The 20542-nt window shown below is 39.8% G+C and overlaps 2 protein-coding genes across 2 annotated transcripts; both read left to right on the top strand.

Annotated features, from left to right (window-relative positions):
• The first annotated feature begins 11959 nt into the window (after positions 1 to 11959).
• Positions 11960 to 13336, top strand: LOC126668321 (uncharacterized). The gene has a single exon (XM_050361526.1). It carries the CDS (start codon positions 11960 to 11962, stop codon positions 13334 to 13336), a length of 1377 nt encoding a protein of 458 aa, XP_050217483.1.
• A 37-nt stretch (positions 13337 to 13373) lies between these two features.
• LOC126668320 (uncharacterized) lies at positions 13374 to 13928 on the top strand. Its single transcript, XM_050361525.1, has one exon. It carries the CDS (start codon positions 13374 to 13376, stop codon positions 13926 to 13928), a length of 555 nt encoding a protein of 184 aa, XP_050217482.1.
• Positions 13929 to 20542: the final 6614 nt, after the last annotated feature.

Below are 20542 nucleotides of genomic sequence, written 5' to 3'. Positions count from 1 at the left end.
TCCGGAGGAGAGGACGCCCTCCTGAAGAGGGGACGTCGTTCGTCCCCTCTTCAGGAGGGGACACGGGACTTCACCGTCCCCTCCTCAGGAGGGGACGTGGATCTCCCACGTCCCCTCCCTGAAGAGGGGACGAACAGCGTCCCCTCTTCAGGAGGAGACGTGGGAGATCCACGTCCCCTCCTGAGGAGGGGACGGTCAAGTCCGGCGTCCTCTCCTCCGGAGGGGACGCCGGACGTTCCCTTTTCAGGCGGAGGGGATGCCGGAAAAACAGAAAAAAAAATTTAATTTTTTTTATTTCGGATAAGCCGGAACAAATTGTTTCCGAATGTCGATACTCGTTACCCGACGAATTGTACTCGTTGTCCGTCATTTTAATCGACTTTTTACGTATTTGTTCGAATGAATTAAGAGAACTTTTTTTTCAAAATTTTCATAGAAGGGCAGAAATGTCTTTTGCATGGGCGGTGTTAAGTAAAACTGGGCGGCGAATAGTAAAACCCAAATTCTTTGAGTAAGTCGGAAGCTCTCAATATGCAACTCATGTCTTCTAAGTCCGATAGAGAGAAGAAGATTTCCACTTTAGAGACTCGAGTCAAGACTTTGTCTGACGAGGATCGAGTCTATAAAGGGTTCTTCCTCTTCTCTTACTTCAGAGAGGGACTCGTTGAAGACGGAAGCGGGGAGACTTCGTCGTCGCCTATTTGAATCTGGGTCTTCTTTATTCCCAAGTGATGTCAGATTATCACTTGGTGATTGGGGCTAAGCTTCATGAGCAAAATCCCAATGTCTATCTTTCGGGTGTCAACCAACTCAATATGGCGTTGTTGGCTAAGGATGTGAAGGCGAAGTTTGATAAGCCGAAAGTCAATGCTTTCAAGAAAACTTGTTGATTTTTCCTTTATTTTGTAATTTTTTGTTGGCGTTCTCCTGTAATTTCTCAATTTTTAATAGAAATTTTTTTCTCAAATTATTACTTGTTCATTTATTTTTGAGTTAATCTAAATTTTTGTATTTTCTTTCCAATCGCCCATTTAATTTGAATTTCCAATGTTTTGGCAAAGTTAGTTTAAACTTTGGGACGAGGTAAGGTTAGTTCTAACCTGCCTTATTTTTTTATGACTCTGGCGAGTTCATTAGCTCTATTTGGACTTAAACGAGTTTGTTGACTTTGTTAGGACTCAGACGTGTCTGTTATCTTTTTTAGGACTCAAAAGAGTGTTAGCTTTTTTGAGACTCAAACGAGTCTATTAGCTTTGTCGAGACTCATATGAGTCTATTAGCTTTATTTTGTTGAAATTTATTCTTCCAAATTTTTATGTCATTTGATAAGATCAGTACAAGATACAAAATTTATCATTTGACCGCCATTGGTAGATGTGAGCAGAGCGGCGTTCGAGGGTCGCTCGCCCAGTCTTATGACTGACTTGTCAATCTGGAATGGTATGAAAAATGGAGTCGCCACCTTGTTCAACGAGGAATGCCTTTTCTACCGACTACATAACCTTACTCGTCTCCGATAAGATTATTGTGCATCACACCAAAAGACTGGGTTCGTGGACTTACCCGAGACTCATGTGCTTGACTTATCTGTTACTGGCTTTATTTACTGGACATATTCGTTTTATTCTCATCTCGACATTCAATATCAGTTCATAGGATATATTTCTGTAAGTAAACAAGTCTGAAAGGGTGTAAAAAGATAGACTCGCATATGACTCGATCTGGACTGGACATGCAAAGAAAGTAGCAGGTAATTCTAAGCATACATCTAAACCTGATGATTTCTAGCAAGTAGCATAAGTCTGGCTGATCTGAATTGATTTCATGCATAAACCCTAAAACCGGATGTCGAAGTGAGATTGATTTTATAGGTGATCTTCAATAACCTATACAACCGTTACTACTTTTTTATTTTAATTTGTCACGACCCAATTTCATGGATCGTGACCGGCGCTAGGGTATGGGTATGGCTGTACCAAAACCCGTAGCAAATCTCGCGGGTAAAAATCAAACATACAAAGTAATATAACAACTTAAATATAATTACTTACATTAAATAATAAATAACCAAAGTTAAACAAATCAGTATGCCAAAGCATAAAATAAAACCAGTCAGACCAAGTCCGACTAACATCTAATATAATATGGACTTCTAGTTTACTACTGCGGTCTAAGAATAAAAATTAGTTTGACAATTTATTTAAAATAAAATAAACATCCGAAGAATCAAAGGATCGGAGTGGACCAGTTTTCAAATCATAAACCTGGAAAATTTGGAAAAAACAATAGGGTCAGATATACTGAAATGAGTTCGCAATACTATTTACATTTATTAAGTTTAAACCCTTAAATCAAAACCTTTTATACTAATATTATATGATTATGGAATAACAGTATTAAAATGATCTCAACATAAATATGACATAGCATACTGAAAAACCCAAAGTGGACGGGAACAAATCCTCGTCAAATTACCAGCGTAAGAAAGACCTTAGTCTGCCGATCACAGAGTACTTACCGGTGCACACAGTGTCGATACAAGCCTATCGAGTAGCTCGTTTCAATCTAGATCCATAATCGCTTAAAACAATTCAAAAACATTTATAATACTAAAATAAATTGCGGTACTTAATAAAGCATTAAATAGCACTACAAACTCACTGCTTGCTTATCCACGTGAATCTTGGCAAACAGCTAATCCTGCGTAGACTCCAAAGCACGAGTAATCAACGGGTCTAAAACAATATACAAGTTAAAATCCATTTAACCCCCAACTCTTAGAATACTAGACACCACATAGGACTAGCACAAAATCAAGTCAAGCACAAACATAACCAACATAGAATGGTTAATTAATTACATAAAGACCCGAGTCAAAGTAAGAACCACATCGAGTAACACAATACTCAATAAATAAATAAGTCAAGTCTATTGGGTTTCCGCTTTAAAATCCGTTGCGAAAAATATTACTTAAATAATAAATAAATAATAACTTAAATCCATTTCCTCAAATATTGGGTTAACCGAGTTACCAATAACTACCAAGTTAACTCACATGTCGGGTGACACAAGTCTAACCTGACCCAAAATATTTTATCAAAATAGAAATCAGAGTTTATAATTCCCAAAATCACTTTGATGGAATAAGTATAATCATATCCAAAAATAAACCATAGTTTATAATTATAAAATCAACTTTGACAAAATAATAAATAAATATTTAAACGGAACCTAATAGCTTTAACTTCAAGTAACCCAAGTTACAACCAAAAACTTAACCAAATGAGTTTTAAAAATGTTCAAGGGCTAAATTGTAATTTAGCCAACTGTTTGCACCAAAATTAAAAATATGGCTAAAAAGCCATAAAAAGCCCGTATTCTTTTTCAAAAGATAAAAAGAGTACTGTGAATAATTGGCCTAAAGTAATTTCCAAAAGTTGATTTCTAGAAGTTAACCAGAAGTTGATTTCCAAAATTTGATTTCTAAAGGTTGACTAATTTTGACCTAGAGGTTGATTTCTAGAGGTTGAGTTCTAAAGGTTGATTTCTAGAGGTTGAGTTCTAAAGGTTGATTTAGGTTGAGCTCTAAAGGTTGATTTCTAAAGGTTGGTTTCCAGAGGTTGAAATCAAAAAGGTCAAAGTCCATTTACAGAAGATTAAGCTCAAATTTGATATGGGCCATTAAATATTAATTTAAATGGCCCACAAGCCCAAGAAGTCCATTCCAGAAGAAAAGAAGTTAAAAAGCACGTGCAGCAGAAACAAGACACGATTGACAGTTCCTGAAGATGGGGAAGAACGTGTGCAGTTGGTACGTGAAGCAGCAGTTTTCAAATGATGAAGCTATAAATAAGAGAAGAGCAGCCAATTTGCAACCCCCGATCAAATCCAACAAAAGCCGGCCCAAAGGCAAAAACACTCAACACTTAGCATTCTCAGTTTTCTCAGTTTTCTTCAATCAGTGAAGAACTTTACGATTGAACTTTTGCAATTTCTACTCAAACACTTGTATTTTCATTTCATTCAATTAGTAAACATATTTACAGTTGAATTTCTTTGTTTTAGCATTACTTGATTGGAGTACTTGTTATAAGGTTAACCAAACCCCAATCGCTCGTTTAAGAAGTTAAGTTACATTTTGGAATCCGCTTCCTGGCACGCCCGCATTTCACACGCTTGTTGTTACAAACGCAAAACGCCAGTAACAATTTTTGGCACGCCCAGTGGGACACTAAGAGTTATGGCTAGAACTCGAAGTGAGAAAGGTAAAGATGTTATTGTATCCCAGGATACAGTGGATGATCCTACTGCTACAAATGTAGGACATGGAGACTATGTGGCTCACATGGTCAGAAACATTGAAAAAGAAAATTTGCCTCTAGGAGAGGCGAGTGAAGATGTGCCTCCTGGCTTTGGAGAGCAACAGACACCAACTCGGCGAAATTCTGAGCCGAGATTGGCAGATGCTTTGGAAACATTGTCTAAGGCCATGATTGAGATGAAACATACTCAGGCCGAGATGAATGCCAGCCTCAAACATGCTCAAGCTGATTTGAAACTGAAGCATGAGGTGATGGACAAGATGTAATACCCCAAAATATTTAATTAGCTAATTGGACCACGTGTCCAGTTTTGATTCGCCAGAGTAGTGATATCAGAAGAATTTCTGAAAAGATAAAGTAAATAAGTTTCAAGTAGGTCGGTTTTGAGAAATTAACTATGAGAAAATTAAGGTTATATTTCAATTCTAAAGTTAGAATTGGAATTAAAAGGAAAAATGTCAAGAAAAGTCCAAAATAAAGTACAGGGACCAAAGTGGTAATTTAGCCACTTTGTGTCGAAAATGGAAATTTTGGATTTTGACAGGAAAATATTAATATTGAGTTTCATATTATTTATTGGATATAAATAATACGTATAAGTTATAATAAAAGGATTTATCGATTTAGTTATGGACTAAATCGTATAAAAGAAAAGTTTAAAAGATAAATGATAACAAATAAAAAGAACAAGGATCAAAGTGGCACTTTAGCCGGATTATATATGAAATGAAAGATTGAATTAGAGAAGCAGAGAAGGATCGAGAGAAATGAGAAAACCTTCGACGATATCGTCGTTGCGCCGCCGTTTCTCCGTTCGACTTCCGATTCGAGCGATTCAAGCGGCGATTTCTTCAGAATTGAAAGCTCTATCATCTCTGAGAATCAAATCAAGGTAAATATCTCTAGAATTGGTTCAAAAATAGGATTTATTGGCTGTTTTGGATGGGATTAAAGTTTAGGATTAAATTTGACGTTTTTGAGGTTATTATGGCGTTTTTGAAGAAACCGAGGGGTGGGTATTGAGTATGGGTGTGTTTAGCACGTCGGGATTGTGGCGAAACCTCGGAAAAGTTGATTTCCGAGGCTGTGCACGTGGTACACGACCGTGCACCACGGGTGCACGAACGTGTACTAGAAGTACACGAACGTGCACCCAGCAAGGTACACGAAGTGCACGAACGTGCACTCTTCATGGTACACGAACGTGTACTAGAGGTACACGAACATGTACCCCTGAGGTGCACGAACGTGTACTTGAGTACACGAACGTGTACCTACCGAAGGGCACGCCCGTGCACCCTGACTCACCCCCATGCGTATGCAAATTGTAATTAACCTAGGAGTTTGACGTTTAGAGTAATTTGACGCTAAAGGACAGATTTCGGACTTGGAAAGTCATTGATCTCGAGATTAGCTCGACGTTTTAGATAAATAACAATAATGGAAAACGTCAAGGACATTAAGCGATTCTCAATTATGAGATATGGTATTCGCTAAGTTATCTCTACGACTAGAGATATCGAATACGTAAATAAGTATAAAATGGAATTAAATCCCAAAACTTAAAAGTATTATACGCATAAGAATGCGAGAATCACGTCTAACTATTAACGATTTATCAGACGTGTCAGCGAGTAGTGGAGTCAGTAGAAGCGGACTAGCGAGGGCATATCATTTCATCGACCATATTTGTGATTGGATTGCGGTAACTGTGAGTTGTACTTTTACTTTCATGTATTATATATATTAAAATTATTTTATGAAAATATATATACTGTTTTCACGCATCGCATTATATACAATTGATTGAGTGTTATATGTTTACTTAATTTCTATATGTGAGAACTAGTATGCGATCCGAAGAAACTAGCTACCTATTGGGTGTCAATAGGCTGTGTGATCACCAGTATCGAGTCAGTCTAGTATGTTTGCATTGAGAAATGACTTGACACAGCTGGGAGCTGATGATGAATATGAAATTTACGATTGGGTATATGATTTGATACGAGTGAGTACTCGGCTACGGTGTAGTCTGGAGTCCCCGTATCTAGTGGCTGGGCCACCAGCGAGTTGGACTCGCAATTGATATTTACGATTGGGTTGAATGATAATGATTATTCGAGAGATGTGTCGCATGCTAGGATATAGTTTCGTACGGATCGAATACGTGTTTATATGTTTCATACTATTGTTTTCTTGAAATGCGATGCTATGTTTTTATATTAATACCGTTAGTAAATGTCAACTCACTCAGTATTTTCCCAAATACTGACCCCTCACCTTTGCTGTTTCCAGGTGCTTAGTTTGTGGACATAGCTAGAGGCCAATTTTGAAGTCCAGAAGTCAGCTATGTATGTTTAGTATCTGACTTATGTGAATGCTGCAGTAGTGGTCCCGCGTTGACAGAGTCGTAGCCTAGACAGCAGTACATTTTTGATTGTGCATTTCACTTGCTGTCTTGTTTATATATTTTGATAGGCTACGTATAATATGATTGTTCACGGCACCAGATGCCAGTGATAAGTTTGAGACACTAACTGATGTATGTAGTACCGCGAGGCCAGTTCGTACAGGGTACGGTAACTAGAGCCTGCGAGATTTTAAACAGTTAGTGTACATATTTGGTTATATGTTATATATGAGTATTTGCTTCCGTTGTTTGTTGTTATTTGTTTATTATTTGCGAAAAATTAATTGTGGTTTGAGGCTTGCTACGGGTTCCGGAGCTACCACTCCCGTTCCCTAGTGCCGGTTGCGGCTCAATATTTTGGGTCGTGACACAAGAAGCAGTTCAACATGGAACGCTATTTGGCGGAATTAATAGTTGCAGTGAAATTATCGTCCCCAAAGGATGATGATGAATTGCCAGAGGCTGTTAACACGGCCAAACAAAATCCTAATGGATTCGGGGGGCAGACATCTGGAGGAATCCAGGAGATTGGGAGCACCAGTCATGTGCCAATCTCAAACCCGCCCTCTGAAGAAAGGTACGTTCCTCCTCACAAAAGAGATGAACCTGTACATTTTAATTCTTTTAAAACTAATAATCAAACTGGCCGGAATTCTAGGCCGTTTAATACAGGTGTTAATTATCCGGCTTCGGATGACCCAGAGGTTAATCAAAATTTTACTCAACCTCTGGGCACTGGGGCAATTACATGCCCCAAGAGAGAAATCAGCCTCAGGTGCCGCCCCAACCTCTGGGAAGGCCACTGGATATGGAGGCTGTACGAGAAGCAATTCAGGAGTTGTACGGTCCGGGTCTAAGGCAGATTGACCGACCACAATTTCACAAGCCTTATCCAGAGATTATTGACAGGGAAAATCCTTACCCTAGAGGCTATAAAATTCCTAATTTTTCTTTATTCTCTAGAGAGGATGGCCACTCCACTATTTAACAGTGGCAAAATTCACAATTCAATGTGGGGTCCTGGCCAACCTAGATAATATTGCAAATTTCAAACTGGGATTATTTCCAAATTCTTTAACAGGTAATGCCTTTACTTGGTATGCTACTTTGCCCAGGAACTCAGTGCTCACATGGCAGGAGATGGAGAGGCTGTTCCATACTCAATTTTACCGTGCAGAGCCAGAGGTTTGCATAGCAGAACTGTCAAGGGTTTCTCAAAGGTCTAGAGAGGATGCCGACATGTATATACACCGCTTCAAAAGAATGAGGAGCAGGTGTAAAATTGTTCTCCCAGAAACTGAGTATGTAAAAATGGCTCAGAGGGGCTTGGACATTGAGCTCCGGAAAAAGTTCCAGGGGATGGAATTCAGGGACTTTTATGAGTTAGCTGCTAAAGTCTCTGAATATGAAGAACTCCTGAGAGAAGAAAGCCACAAGAAGAAGGTGGCGATGAGCACTTACTACCAGGAGGTAGGAGCATATGAAACCGCGGTAGCCGACGTCACGGCCACCGGTTCATGCACCTGCCCTATGTTGATCAAGAAAGCACCTGATGGGTGAAAGAAACAGAATTCCAATGCCCAACCTCTGTATACTTTTGAGGTTTCAAAAACAAAAGAAATTTTTGATTTTCTGTTGAAAGAGAAGTTCATTACTCTGCCTCCGGATCATAAAATGCCTTCAAAAGATGAGTTGAAAGGCAGAGAATATTGCAAGTTCCACAACTCCTGGAACCACTCAACCAATTCATGTTGGGGGTTCAAAAATATTATACAGGATAGGATTGCCAAGGGAGTTTTAAAATTCCCAGAAAAAAAGGAGGCACTGGTGATAGATGAAGATCCTTTTCCGGCTGTGGCGTCTGTGAATACCAGTGATCTCTCGGAACTTGACTTGAGGCTGTTATTAGATATAAAAAGAAAGCTCAGAATCAGGGAGCAAAATGACCAAAGAGTCAGGGGAGAGCAATTCGGAAGGGAAAGGAGAGCAGAGGTAAAGCGGGATTACAGAGGAGAAAGAAGGCAGGTATCTAGAAACTCTAATAATTTTGTTTCTACTAACCGCCCTCTTTTGAAAAAGCAAAACAGGGCCTCTTACTATCAAAGAAGGCCAGAAAGGCATGTCTTCCCGGAGAGGCGATCCTTCGTATGGAAGAGGGAGGAACAGCCAAAAGCTCCTTTGGCACCTAGGGAGGAAAAGCCAAAAGCTCCTTTGGCACTTAGAGAAAAACAGCCAGAGGTTCCTTCTACCTTTGAAAACCGAAGAAAAGAACAAAGATTCGTGGTACCACCATTGGTCTCTCCTAGTCCAAGGTGGCATACCAATTATCACAAGAAGTTTCCGCCTCCACTAACAAGAACTCAGAAGAGGAGGCGCCAGAGGTTGAGGGCTGCTGCAAGAAACGAGTGGCAGTCCAGGCACTTGGAAGATCCTAGAAAAGTTGTTGAGGAAAAGGGGTCAAAGAAGATCTTAATTGAGAAGGAGCAATCTGGAAGCCAAAAATCTTCAGAGGCAGTGGAAGTGAAAAATAAAACTTCCCACGTGCATTCGAAGAAGGAAATTTCAGACATGGAGTTAGAAGCTTTTCTTGAAGGAGAATTTGCAGGAGATGGCATGAACTTAGATGATCTCCTAGAAGACGACATGGAGTTGGATGATCTCATGGATGAGGAAATCCTAAAGGAGGGCATGAGACTAAATGACCTCTTGAAAGAGGATACTGATGATACTCCACCAGTTAAGGAAAGCGGCAAATTTCAGAGGAGATCTCTAGAGAATGGCGACTCAGAATCAGACACCGAAGGTGATAAGAAGAGATCCATCAGAGTGGGTGAAATTGAGATTCCCCTCACTTGTAATGCTTTCTCCTTGATTCTTCCAAGTGATTTCAAAGGTCCTGACAACTCTGAGGAAGTAGAAGAAATTCAGAGAGAGGAAGTATCCAAACCTCCAAAAGATGAGTGTCGCAGCCAGGTCACCATACAAGAAGCTGCAAATGGTGGACCAAAGAGGGTGATTTTTGATAAACCTGCAGAGGCAATGACCAAACAAATTAAGCCTTTGTACATAAAGGCTCACTTCAATGGCAGACCAACCTCCAGAGTCTTGATTGATAATGGTTCTGCCGTGAATATTATGCCATTCAACATGCTACAACCTCTAGGAAAAACTACAGAAGATCTCATCTCTACACAGGTTAGTGTGTCTGCCTTTACGGGAGAACTCACAAAAACTATTGGTGTTCTCCCAGTAGAGGTAACTGTAGGGAGCAAAACTTCCCTATCGGCGTTCTTTGTAGTAAATTCATCAGCCAGCTACCAAGCTCTTTTGGGACGAGATTGGATTCATGCCAATTGGTGCGTTCCTTCATCCTTACACCAGTTTCTGCTCTTTTGGAAGGGAAATGAGGTGGAGGTGGTATGGGCAGACACAAAGCCATTTACCACTGCCACCAACATGGTAGAAGCCCGTTATTATGACTCATGTGTTGGCCCTATCCAATTTACTGGGAAAAGTAAAAAAGGGCAGAAGAAAGAGAAATCCAACAAACCTCTGAAAATGCATGAAGAGGTCAAAAGAAAAGCAACTGAGATACTTGGATCAACGGCTATTATTCCATACAACAAGCCGTGTTCCTCCATCACCATTGAAGAAATTAATGATTAAGCTCACCTCTAGTGAGTTTGCAGCAGCTGCATCTGCTATCTTAAAAGAACGTATGCAGTACATTATGGAAGGAATTATGGAGGAAAACAACTTGGCAGAGGTTCTAGATGCTGAAGTAGTTTATGAAGAAGAAGAAGTTTCTGAAGATCATGAGATTGGCTTGGAGGAGCTAGAACAAGCACCTCCTTGGATAGATGATGAAGCCATCCATGTTAGAGAGGAGTTAGAAGAAGTGAATCTTGGAACCTCTGAGGAACCTCAGGTAACTTTTGTTAGTAAAAACCTAGAGGTTGGTTTAAAAACAAAATTAACTGTACTCTTGCAGGAATACAAAGATTGCTTTACATGGCAATATTCTGATATGCCGGGGTTAAGCAGGACATTGGTAGAACATCGGCTTCCTATTAAGCCCGAGTTTCAGCCATACCGCCAACCTCCAAGAAGAGTGTCAAAAGAAGTTGAATTAAAGGTAAAAGAAGAAATTGAAAAATTGTGTAAAGCAGGCTTTATTAGGCCTGCTAAATATAGTAATTGGTTAGCAAATGTTGTTCCAGTGGTTAAAAAGAATGGAAAACTTAGAATATGCATAGACTTTAGGGACTTAAATGAAGCAACTCCTAAAGATATTTATGCCATGCCAATTGCTGACACTCTTATTGATGCTACAGCTAATCATTCTCTTTTGTCTTTTATGGATTGTTTTGCTGGATATAACCAGATTATGGTGGCTAAAGAAGATATCTCCAAAACGGCATTTAGATGTCCAGGATCTATTGGGACATTTGAATGGGTGGTCATGCCGTTTGGTTTACGTAATGCTGGTGCAACATATCAGAGGGCTATGAATGCCATCTTCCACGACCTCTTAGGTAAAACTATGGAGGTTTATATTGATGATGTTGTTGTAAAATCAAAACTAATGAAAGATCATTTGAAAAATCTAGAGGAAGCATTTAGGAGGATGAGAGTTCACTGTTTAAAACTCAATCCTCTGAAATGCGCCTTTGGTGTAAAAGCTGGAAATTTTTTGGGGTTTCTAGTCCTTGAAAGAGGCATTGAAGTGGACCAAAACAAAACCAAAGCTATTCGAGAAGCTAAACCGCCTAGAAATAAAACAGAACTTTAGAGGTTTCTTGGGCAGGTTAATTACTTAAGGAGATTTATATCTAATCTTGCAGGAAAAAGAAAAGTATTCTCAGAACTGTTGAAATTAAAAAAGGAGGATGTCTTCAGATGGGAAACCATCCATCAAGAGGCTTTTGATGAAATTAAAGATTATCTAATGAAGCCTCCTGTATTGATGCCTCCCAAAAAGGGTATACCTCTGAGGTTGTACATTTCAGCAGCCGAAGGTTCAATTGGGTGTCTGCTAGCCCAGAGCAACCAAGATGGACATGAACAGGCTATCTATTATTTGAGCCGTTCGATGACATCTACAGAGGTTAGATACACTCCTATCATGAAATTGTGTCTGGCTTTGTTTTTTGCCTGCACTAAGTTAAGACACTATCTGCTTAGTAATAGAGTCTATGTGGTGTCTTAAACCGACTTGATGAAATATATGCTAAACAAACCTGTTTTATCAGGAAATATTGGAAAGTGGTTATTAAGTTTGGCAGACTTTCATTTGATTTATCATCCCCAGAAGTCGGTCAAAGGTCAGGCTCTAGCAGATTTCCTAGCCGACCACCCATGTATAAACCTAGGAGATGAAAGTAAATTTGACTTACCGGTTTTTATGAATGAACATAGACCTTGGATGCTTAAATTTGATGGGTCTAGTACAGATAGGTCTGCGGGTGCTGGAATCATAATAGTATCACCTTCTGGAGCTAAGACCTCCTTGTCTTTTAATCTTGACTTTGAATGTACAAATAATCAATCTGAATATGAGGCTTTGATTATTGGATTAGAAATCCTCCTAGATCTAGGTGCTAAAAAGGTCAAAATAATTGGAGATTCTCAATTGGTTATTAGACAAGTGTCTGGCGAATATAAATGCATGAGTTACTCTTTAACTTCTTATTATGCTATTGCTATACAGTTAATAGAGAGTTTTGAAGAGGTTGAATTAGTACATGTTCCTAGAGAGGAAAATTGGGAGGCCGATGAATTATCACAGCTAGCATCTGGCCTACGTCTGTCGGAGGAGTTAACCTACCGACTAGTAATGGTACAAAGAAAAACTCACCCTTCAATTTTTAAAAGAGGAGTACAACTAGATATTTTCAATATTGATGATAACTTAGTACAGGATTGGAGGAGAGATATTAAAAAGTACCTGGAGAATCCTAGCAAGAAGATGATGTATAAAGTAAGAGTGAGAGCTGTTAACTATGTGCTCATAGAAGATGTTTTATACAGAAGAGGATTCGACAACCTACTGCTAAGATGCCTTGGAACTACAAAGGCACTAGAGGTCATGAAACAAACTCATGAAGGAGTTTGTGGAGCACATCAATCCGGAGTGAAAATGAGATGGCTGATCCGAAGACATGGTTACTTCTGGCCATCTATCCTAAAAGATTGCATGACTTTTGCAAAGGGTTGTCAATCGTGCCAAAGGTATGGAAACATACAAAGACTTCCAGCTGCTGAGTTGAAGTCTGTCATCAAACCATGGCCATTCAGAGGTTGGGCCATAGATTTGCTAGGTAAAATATATCCTCCATCTTCTAAAAATCACAGTTTCATAATTGTAGCTACTGATTATTTTACCAAATGGGTAGTCGCTAAGCCATTGGTAAAGACAGAGCAAAAAGATGTTATTAAATTTATTAAAGAGGAAATTATTCATCAATTTGGAATTCCACAATCAGTAACTACTGACCAGGGCACAATGTTCACTGGTAAGGAGATGCAAGAATTTGCCACTGATTATGGAATAAAATTATTGACCTCTACACCTTATTATGCTCAGGACCAATGGCCAAGCTGAATCTTCTAATAAAATTATCATCAACATAGTTCAAAAAATGTTGGAAGAAAATCCAAAGGATTGGCATCGAATTTTATCAGAAGCACTCTGGGCGTATCGCACCTCTAGGGGAAATGCTACTGGAGTAAGTCCATTTATGCTAACCTATGGTCATGATGCAGTGTTACCCATGGAGGTGGTGGTGAGGTCATTGAGAGTAGCTAAGCAGAATCATTTGACTCCAGAAGATTACAATGAAACCATGATGATGGAGTTAGAAAATTTAGAAGAAGGGAGACTTCATGCTTTAAACAATATGATTATACAGAAGAAGAAAGTCTCCAGAAGCTACAACAAGAAAGTTAGACCTAAGACATTTCAAGAAGATGAGCTAGTATGGAAGTTGATCTTACCCCCTGGTACTAAAGATAGAGAATATGGGAAATGGTCTACTAATTGGGAAGGGCCATTCTTAGTCCACAAGGTGATGAAGGGGAATGCGTACTGGCTATCAAGTCTAGAGGGTGAGCCTCATAAAAAATTTATTAATGGAAAGTACTTGAAGAAATACACTCCCACCATCTGGGAGAAATACAACTTAGAAATGACTTAATGGCTTTTAGCCATACATGTACTGCAGATTATGTAACTTGTTTTAGCAATATCAGTACATGAGTCGTAACATTGTGGCTTTTTAGCCGAGTGTATTATCAGATTTTTAGGAGTTTGGCTATTTTGGCTAGACCTGTACTTTTTCATTAACTTATGGATTTTGGCACAAGATGTAATGTAATGGCTTTTAGCCATTTTTGATAATTAAAATTCTAAAATTTGGCTACTTTAGCTAAATTGGTGAGGCTATAATTAATCGACTATGGAAAATTAATTCCAGAAGTTGGTTCTAGAAGTTGACTCCTAAAAGTTGATTCCTAGAAGTTTTAGAAGTTGACTCCTAAAAGTTGATTCCTAGAAGTTTTAGAAGTTGACTTCTAAAAGTTGACTCCTAAAAATTAATTCCAGAAGTTTGTTCTAGGAGTTGACTTCTAAAAGTTGATTCCTAGAAGTTCAAGTTGACTGGTCAGTTGATCCTCTAGAAGTTGATTTCAAGAGTTGACTGTCAAAGGTGGAAAGTCAAACTCCTACTATAAACAGTTTATAAGGTCTCTATTCTGCTAAGACTTCTTAAACTTTGGCTAACTAAGCTAAAGGGATAAAAAGAAAATTCAACAACATTCAACAACAAACAAAAACGGCCCTGTAATGCATGCATGGCTGTAAGTGACATATGTGATTTGTTCGTGAAACAAGTCCTGGTATGGACATCACATCACTACACAAGTATATGGCTAAAGCCATCTTCATACCAGGAACATAAACACATAGTGAAAATGCAATGCATGGCTGTACCTGTAAGTGAATCTTGGTGTGGAACACAACAAGCAAACAAATGGCTGGAGAGCCATCTTCACACCAAGACATTTGAAGTTTAGAAAGTACCTGAATGGCGTCTCTGTAATGCAATGCATGTACAAGTGTATAGGTGCAGGTGTACGTGTCACGAAGCAAGTACTGGCCAAAAGGCCGTGTAAGCAAAAGTGTCCTGTTATATAAAAAGAAAATTCAAAGCCAAAAGCAAAGTCTTTTGGTTCAACAAAAGTCACCTATTCTAAAGCTAAACTACATAACACAGTTCATATACAAAATAAAAGAAAATCATCAAGGAGCTGTGGTGTTGGTGGAGGTGGAGGAAGCCAACACTGGAGTAGGTGAAGAATCTGAGAAAAGGCCTTGCAACTTGCTCCACCTCGATTGGCAAACAACTTTGTCTTGACGAGCCTTAGCACAATTTTGTACCCATGAGACCATGTCATTTTTCTTCTCTTGAATGGTAGTATGAAGAGGCTGGAGTTGGGAGTTGATTCCTTGATATTCCTCGGCTAGAAGCTTGCCTTCCACCACAAGATCAAGCTGCTTACTCTTTAAAGCTAGAATAGCAGTTTCCAGTTGTTCAATCTCCTTTTCAAAGACCTCACCACTAGCTTCTAGGTCTCGTAGTTTTTGAGCCACTTCTTGCCTTTTAGATCCCAAAGATAAATACCTGGCGTTATCTGCTTTTGAAGATTTCAACTTGGGGAGGTCATTTAACTCGATCTCAACACAAGACCTCCACAAGTTGAGCGAACCCAGAATATCTTTCTCTACTTCATCAGTGACAACGGAGTCAGGAACAAGGCGTAGAATATGGAGAGAGGAAATGAGATCTTCTTTTTGGGAATCTGTAACAATAGAAATGTGCTGGCCGAGGACATGCTTGACTAAAGAAACAGCTCTCTCGACGTCAGCCGGCAAAGGGACAAAAGGAACACTAGCTTCCGGGGTGCTCATCTCGTCCAAGAAGCTTAAATCTACCAGGTCTTGGTCTTCTGCTATTATCGAAGAAAGTTTCTTAATTTGCGATAAAGGTTCCTGAAGAAGAATTTGAAAGAAGGTTAATATCCAACCAAAAGTATAATAAAAACTTATCTTAACAAAGTTAGAGATTTACCTCGGATTCAGTGGAGGTAGCAGAATCTTTTTCAGAGGCTGACTTGGAACCTTTGGAGACAGACTCAGAAGCTGACTTGGAGCCTTTAGAAGTTGGCTCAGAGGCTGACCTAGATCCTTTAGAAGCAGACTCTGACTTGGAGCCATTAGAAGTTGGCTCAGAGGCTGACTTGGAGCCTTTAGAAGTTGGCTCAGAGGCTGACTTGGAGCCTTTAGAAGTTGACTCGGAGGCTGACTTGGAGCATTGTTCCCCTGAATGCTCCATACCTGAGAAGATTTCAATGAAATGAGCTAGGTAACTATGATAGATAATAAAGACCAAGAAAGATGGTTACCTTGTGTGTCAAGGACTCCATCATCCTCTCTATCTATGGCCGCCTCGGAATCAACATCTAGCGTTGTTTCTTCTGTATGAGCGGCTTCTGTAAAAAAAAAGTCGATGTTAAATGGATGAAACATATTAAGCATAAGAAGCAAAGTGAAGAGATTTACCGTGAAGTAGGTCCGGAAGTTGATCATCCTCTGAATTATCTTCCAAGACCACAGTCTCAAGAGGTCCAGCATTTTGTTTTTTGGCTACTTTGAGGAGTCTCCCTGACTGCCTAGTCTTAGGCAATTCTGTCCTCTCAAAAGACGAATCCGAAGAAGTGTCACGACTCTTCCTTTTAGTTTGTGTCTTAGGCAATTCCGTCTTCTCAAAAGATGACTCTGAAGAGGTGTTGCGATTCTTTTTCTTAGCCTGTTTCTTAGGCTTGCTCACTGGAGTAGGCCTTTGAGGAGGTTGAACTAGCAGCCTTGCTTCTTTCCCTACAAAGGTGTAAAGAATTAGAGGCAGAAAACAAATAGAAGACAAGTTAAAAAGATGAAGTTGTTACCTGCGTTTTTGGACAGAATGAGTTGAAACCGCTCGTCCCACCAAGAGGCAAAGTCATATGGAATCAAATTCTCCACCACAGGACAACGATAATAACCATATACCTTGACAAGCTGCTCTACAATAGATCTTGTCCACTCACCATCATGTTGTTCAAGGTAAGGATGAATTTGAGAAAGGTTAAGCCCAAACTGCCTACCCCAAAGGCTACTCATGTACAACTTTGACACACAATGTTGGCTAGAAGCACGAGTAGAGAAGGCTTGAGACCCTCCCAAAAATAACATCCTAGAGGTAGTAAAGGCACAAAAGAGCTTTCTTTTGATAAGGAGGAGCGTGCTTGGCTTCCCTGAGAAAATGTCCATCCACTGAGGAATATATGAGTGATGATCAAAAACGGACAAAGCCGAGGTTTCCCTAGCTGTGCGTTCAAAAAGAAAATCAAAGACAGCGGTCTCCTCAAAACAACACTTGACTGCCAAAAGATCCACAATAGGAGTGCACAAGGTACCTACCGCTACACCCATTAGCTCTGGGAAGTAGGTAAAAATCCACAACTGTAACAACCACACATGACCATCTAACTTGGCCAAGAGGTGAGTAGTAACAGACTGCTCAAAAGCGTAGTAGAGGGCGCCTAACAACACAGGCCCCAAAGCCACAAAAGTCCCGTTGGCTAGATTACTTGCAAGCTTCCAATATTCCTTGGTAGGAGTGCCAGAGGAGGGGCACATGATGAACTTGCATATTAGGACCCACAGAAACTCGGTATGTTCTTCTAAAGAAGGAGGTGTTGTTAAGACACTCCACTTGGAAACACAAGCCGGGTAACTGGACAAATTGGGTAGGAATAGAGGTCTTTCGTCTCTACCTCAAATAGACAAGGGGCGTCAAATCCAATAACCGGAAGGCCGGTGAGCATGAAGACATCTTTTAAAGTAACTGACATCGGGCCGAAAGGAAAAATAAAAGAATTGGCTGAACTACTCCAATAGCGAAGAAAAGATCTGCACATACCCGCATTCAGCTCAATATGTCGGTCGCTTATCTCTATCAGCTGGAGTAACCCCAATCTCCGCCAATCCCTCTGGAAGTAAGGACGTAGACGAGCCACCCAATCCGTCCATCAAGGAGGCTGACGAGGCCATGACTTAATGACGGAAGTAATATCAGAAGCCCCTGTCACTTCATAATCCCATACTAATACGTCGCTCGCATGCATAGGGTAGGGAGGAGCTTCTGGAATAGTTTTATTGCCAATGCCTTGGATGATGAGACCCTTTTTCAAAAGGGGAGTTAAAGAGGTGTCCCTGCAGAGAGAACAATAGTTTTGAATAAACAAGACTAAGATGGAAATCGGTTAAACAATCTCTAGTACAAAACTTACTGGAAGGTGACATAAGGTGGAAAAGGAGCAATGGCTGATGGATCTAGAATTTGTCTATAGAACTCCTGAATGAAAGAAGCATTTGCTCACAACATGAAACCCAATCTCAAAAAGAAAAGGGGAGTTCATCATGACATACCTTTTCAATAGCATCCTTTCGGCCAGGAATCCCCACTAGGAGAGGAGAAATAGGGACACCCACAGCCCTACTGACTGGTGCCGCAGAAGGTATCCCGAAACCTGTAAGTGCAAATTTGAATTTTCATATACATTTTCAAAATTGGCTAAAACAGAAGAAAAAGAAATTGGTTTTTGCAAATTCTCAAAATAAAATAAACATAAACCAATCACTTAGCCAATTTGAGTTTTTAAATGGTTGAAGTAAAGCCAAAACAGACATGGTTCAAGTAGAATATCAAAATTTAGGCCTAAAAAGTTGTAGGGCCTTAAATGTTCATTAAACTTGACCACCTAGAAATTTGACTTCTAAAGGCTTAGAATATTCTATCTAATGGCCTGAAGAATTTGCAAGTTCCTAGTAGTATTATTGGTATCCTAAACCATTAAAATAAAACCTGCATTAAAATTCACACTAACCAATCCAATCACAAAAGTTAATACAGTGGTTTACCTTTGCCTGGAGGAGGAGAGGTGGATGGTATAGTAAAGGGGTTGGAGGCTGGCTTTTGAGCCGCGAAGTCAGAAAAGGTGGTAGCTACCAACTTAGGAGAACCTGCAAATATCAAGATACAGATGTATTCAACCATTCAGAAGACAAAATGCATCTAAAGTCCTAAAGATCAATCCTTACCCGTTGATAGGGCTACAGTTTGTTGTAAAGTTTTGGTCACTACATTGGGTTGGAAGGGTGGTGTAAATAAAGTACCATCAGCTAGATAAAGGACCAACGGCTCTTTGGAAGCCGAAGCAAGATCTGAAATTGATGCCAAACACTATTAGGCAATTGATCTAAATGGTTCTCGTCAATAAGTTAAAATTTTGAATAATTGAATTTAGTTGTTTTAGCATTAAATTCAATGTTAAGCAATTAAATTCAAATTGTTTAAGTTTGAAGTGCATAAGCAAAAATCACAATCTTAGGTAAACCACAAAGGATCAAGCATCACATCACAGTAGCTAAATCCTAAGAGTTTGATTTCAAAAGAAATTTACCTGAGGTATTGGTTGGCGGAAAACCAGAAGTTGTTGCCTTTGAAATCGTCAAGCCAGAAGTTGGTGTCTCAGAGCTAAAAGCAGGCGTAGTAGCTACAATTTCCGCCACCAAATTGGTTGGCAAGCCGCTAGCTGTAAAGGGTGATTTCAATTGATGAATAAAATCAAAACTAACAACATGCTAAAATTCAAGAATTTGTTCTATGTTAGGTGAGATTTTACCTGACACGGCCAATGATGGAGAAACACGAGACAAAGATGCAGGATCCGCCACCAAATTGGTTGGCAAACCGCCATCTACAAAAGTAAAAAAAAAAAAGAGTCAAAATTACAGCATGCTAAAATCATTAGCATTTAAAGTTCAAATGTTGACATTGAATTAAATCATTAGTATTTAAAAGTTCAAATGTTGACATCGAACCAAATTCAAACAAATTAATTTTCTTGTTAAAATTCATTTTCATCTAAAATTGGCTTGGAAAAGTAAAATTGACGACATTACGTCAAAACCTTATTGGTAAAGAATTTGGAAAAATAAATCCTAGATTCCAATCTCATTCAATAAGTGAGAACACAAAATCACCTCAATTCTCAAAATTATAGGGTTTCTTTTAAAGGAACTAATTAATCACAAGCAATTAGTTAATTAGAAAACAAAAAAAAAAGAGAACGAGGAGAATATACCTGCTGCCGCCGTGGAAGGGTTAGCCACCGGGCCACCATCGCCGCCTAGCTGCTGCTGGGAAAAAGCGGTGCTAGCTGCTAGAAAAGAAACACCGGACGTTGGAGCTGTCAACACGTACGGCGAAGGAGCTGTCGCCGGTGAAGGGAAAGAAGACGCCGCTACTGCCAAGGAGGACGCTGCCGCTGGCGGAAAAGAAACTGACGGCGATGAAAGAGCAGACGCTGCTGCTGCTGGCGAGAAGCTGGACGGCGCGGCAATCTGCGACTCCTTAGCTGCCAGCGAGGAGCTGGACGGCGAAACAGCAGCTGCGGGCGAGAAGCTGGACGGCGGGAGAGAAGCTGCTGCCGTGAGAGATGAAACGCCAAAGCTGCTGGGCGTGGCCAAGGAGCTGATCGCCGGAGGTGCAGTGGGGATGACCGGTTGTTCTCCTTCTGCTTCAATTTGTGACATTGTTTGAGGCTTGGTGATTTTTGGGGAAAAATTGGGTTTAATTTTTGAATTAGGGTTTTGTTTTAAACTTTTTGGAGAAGATGAATTTGAAATTTTTTGATCTTCTAAAACCTT

Source organism: Mercurialis annua, linkage group LG2, assembly GCF_937616625.2.
Source record: "Mercurialis annua linkage group LG2, ddMerAnnu1.2, whole genome shotgun sequence".
Classification (NCBI taxonomy): domain Eukaryota; kingdom Viridiplantae; phylum Streptophyta; class Magnoliopsida; order Malpighiales; family Euphorbiaceae; genus Mercurialis; species Mercurialis annua.
Note: the sequence above shows the minus strand (reverse complement) of the source record. Positions and strands in the feature narration are given on the sequence as shown.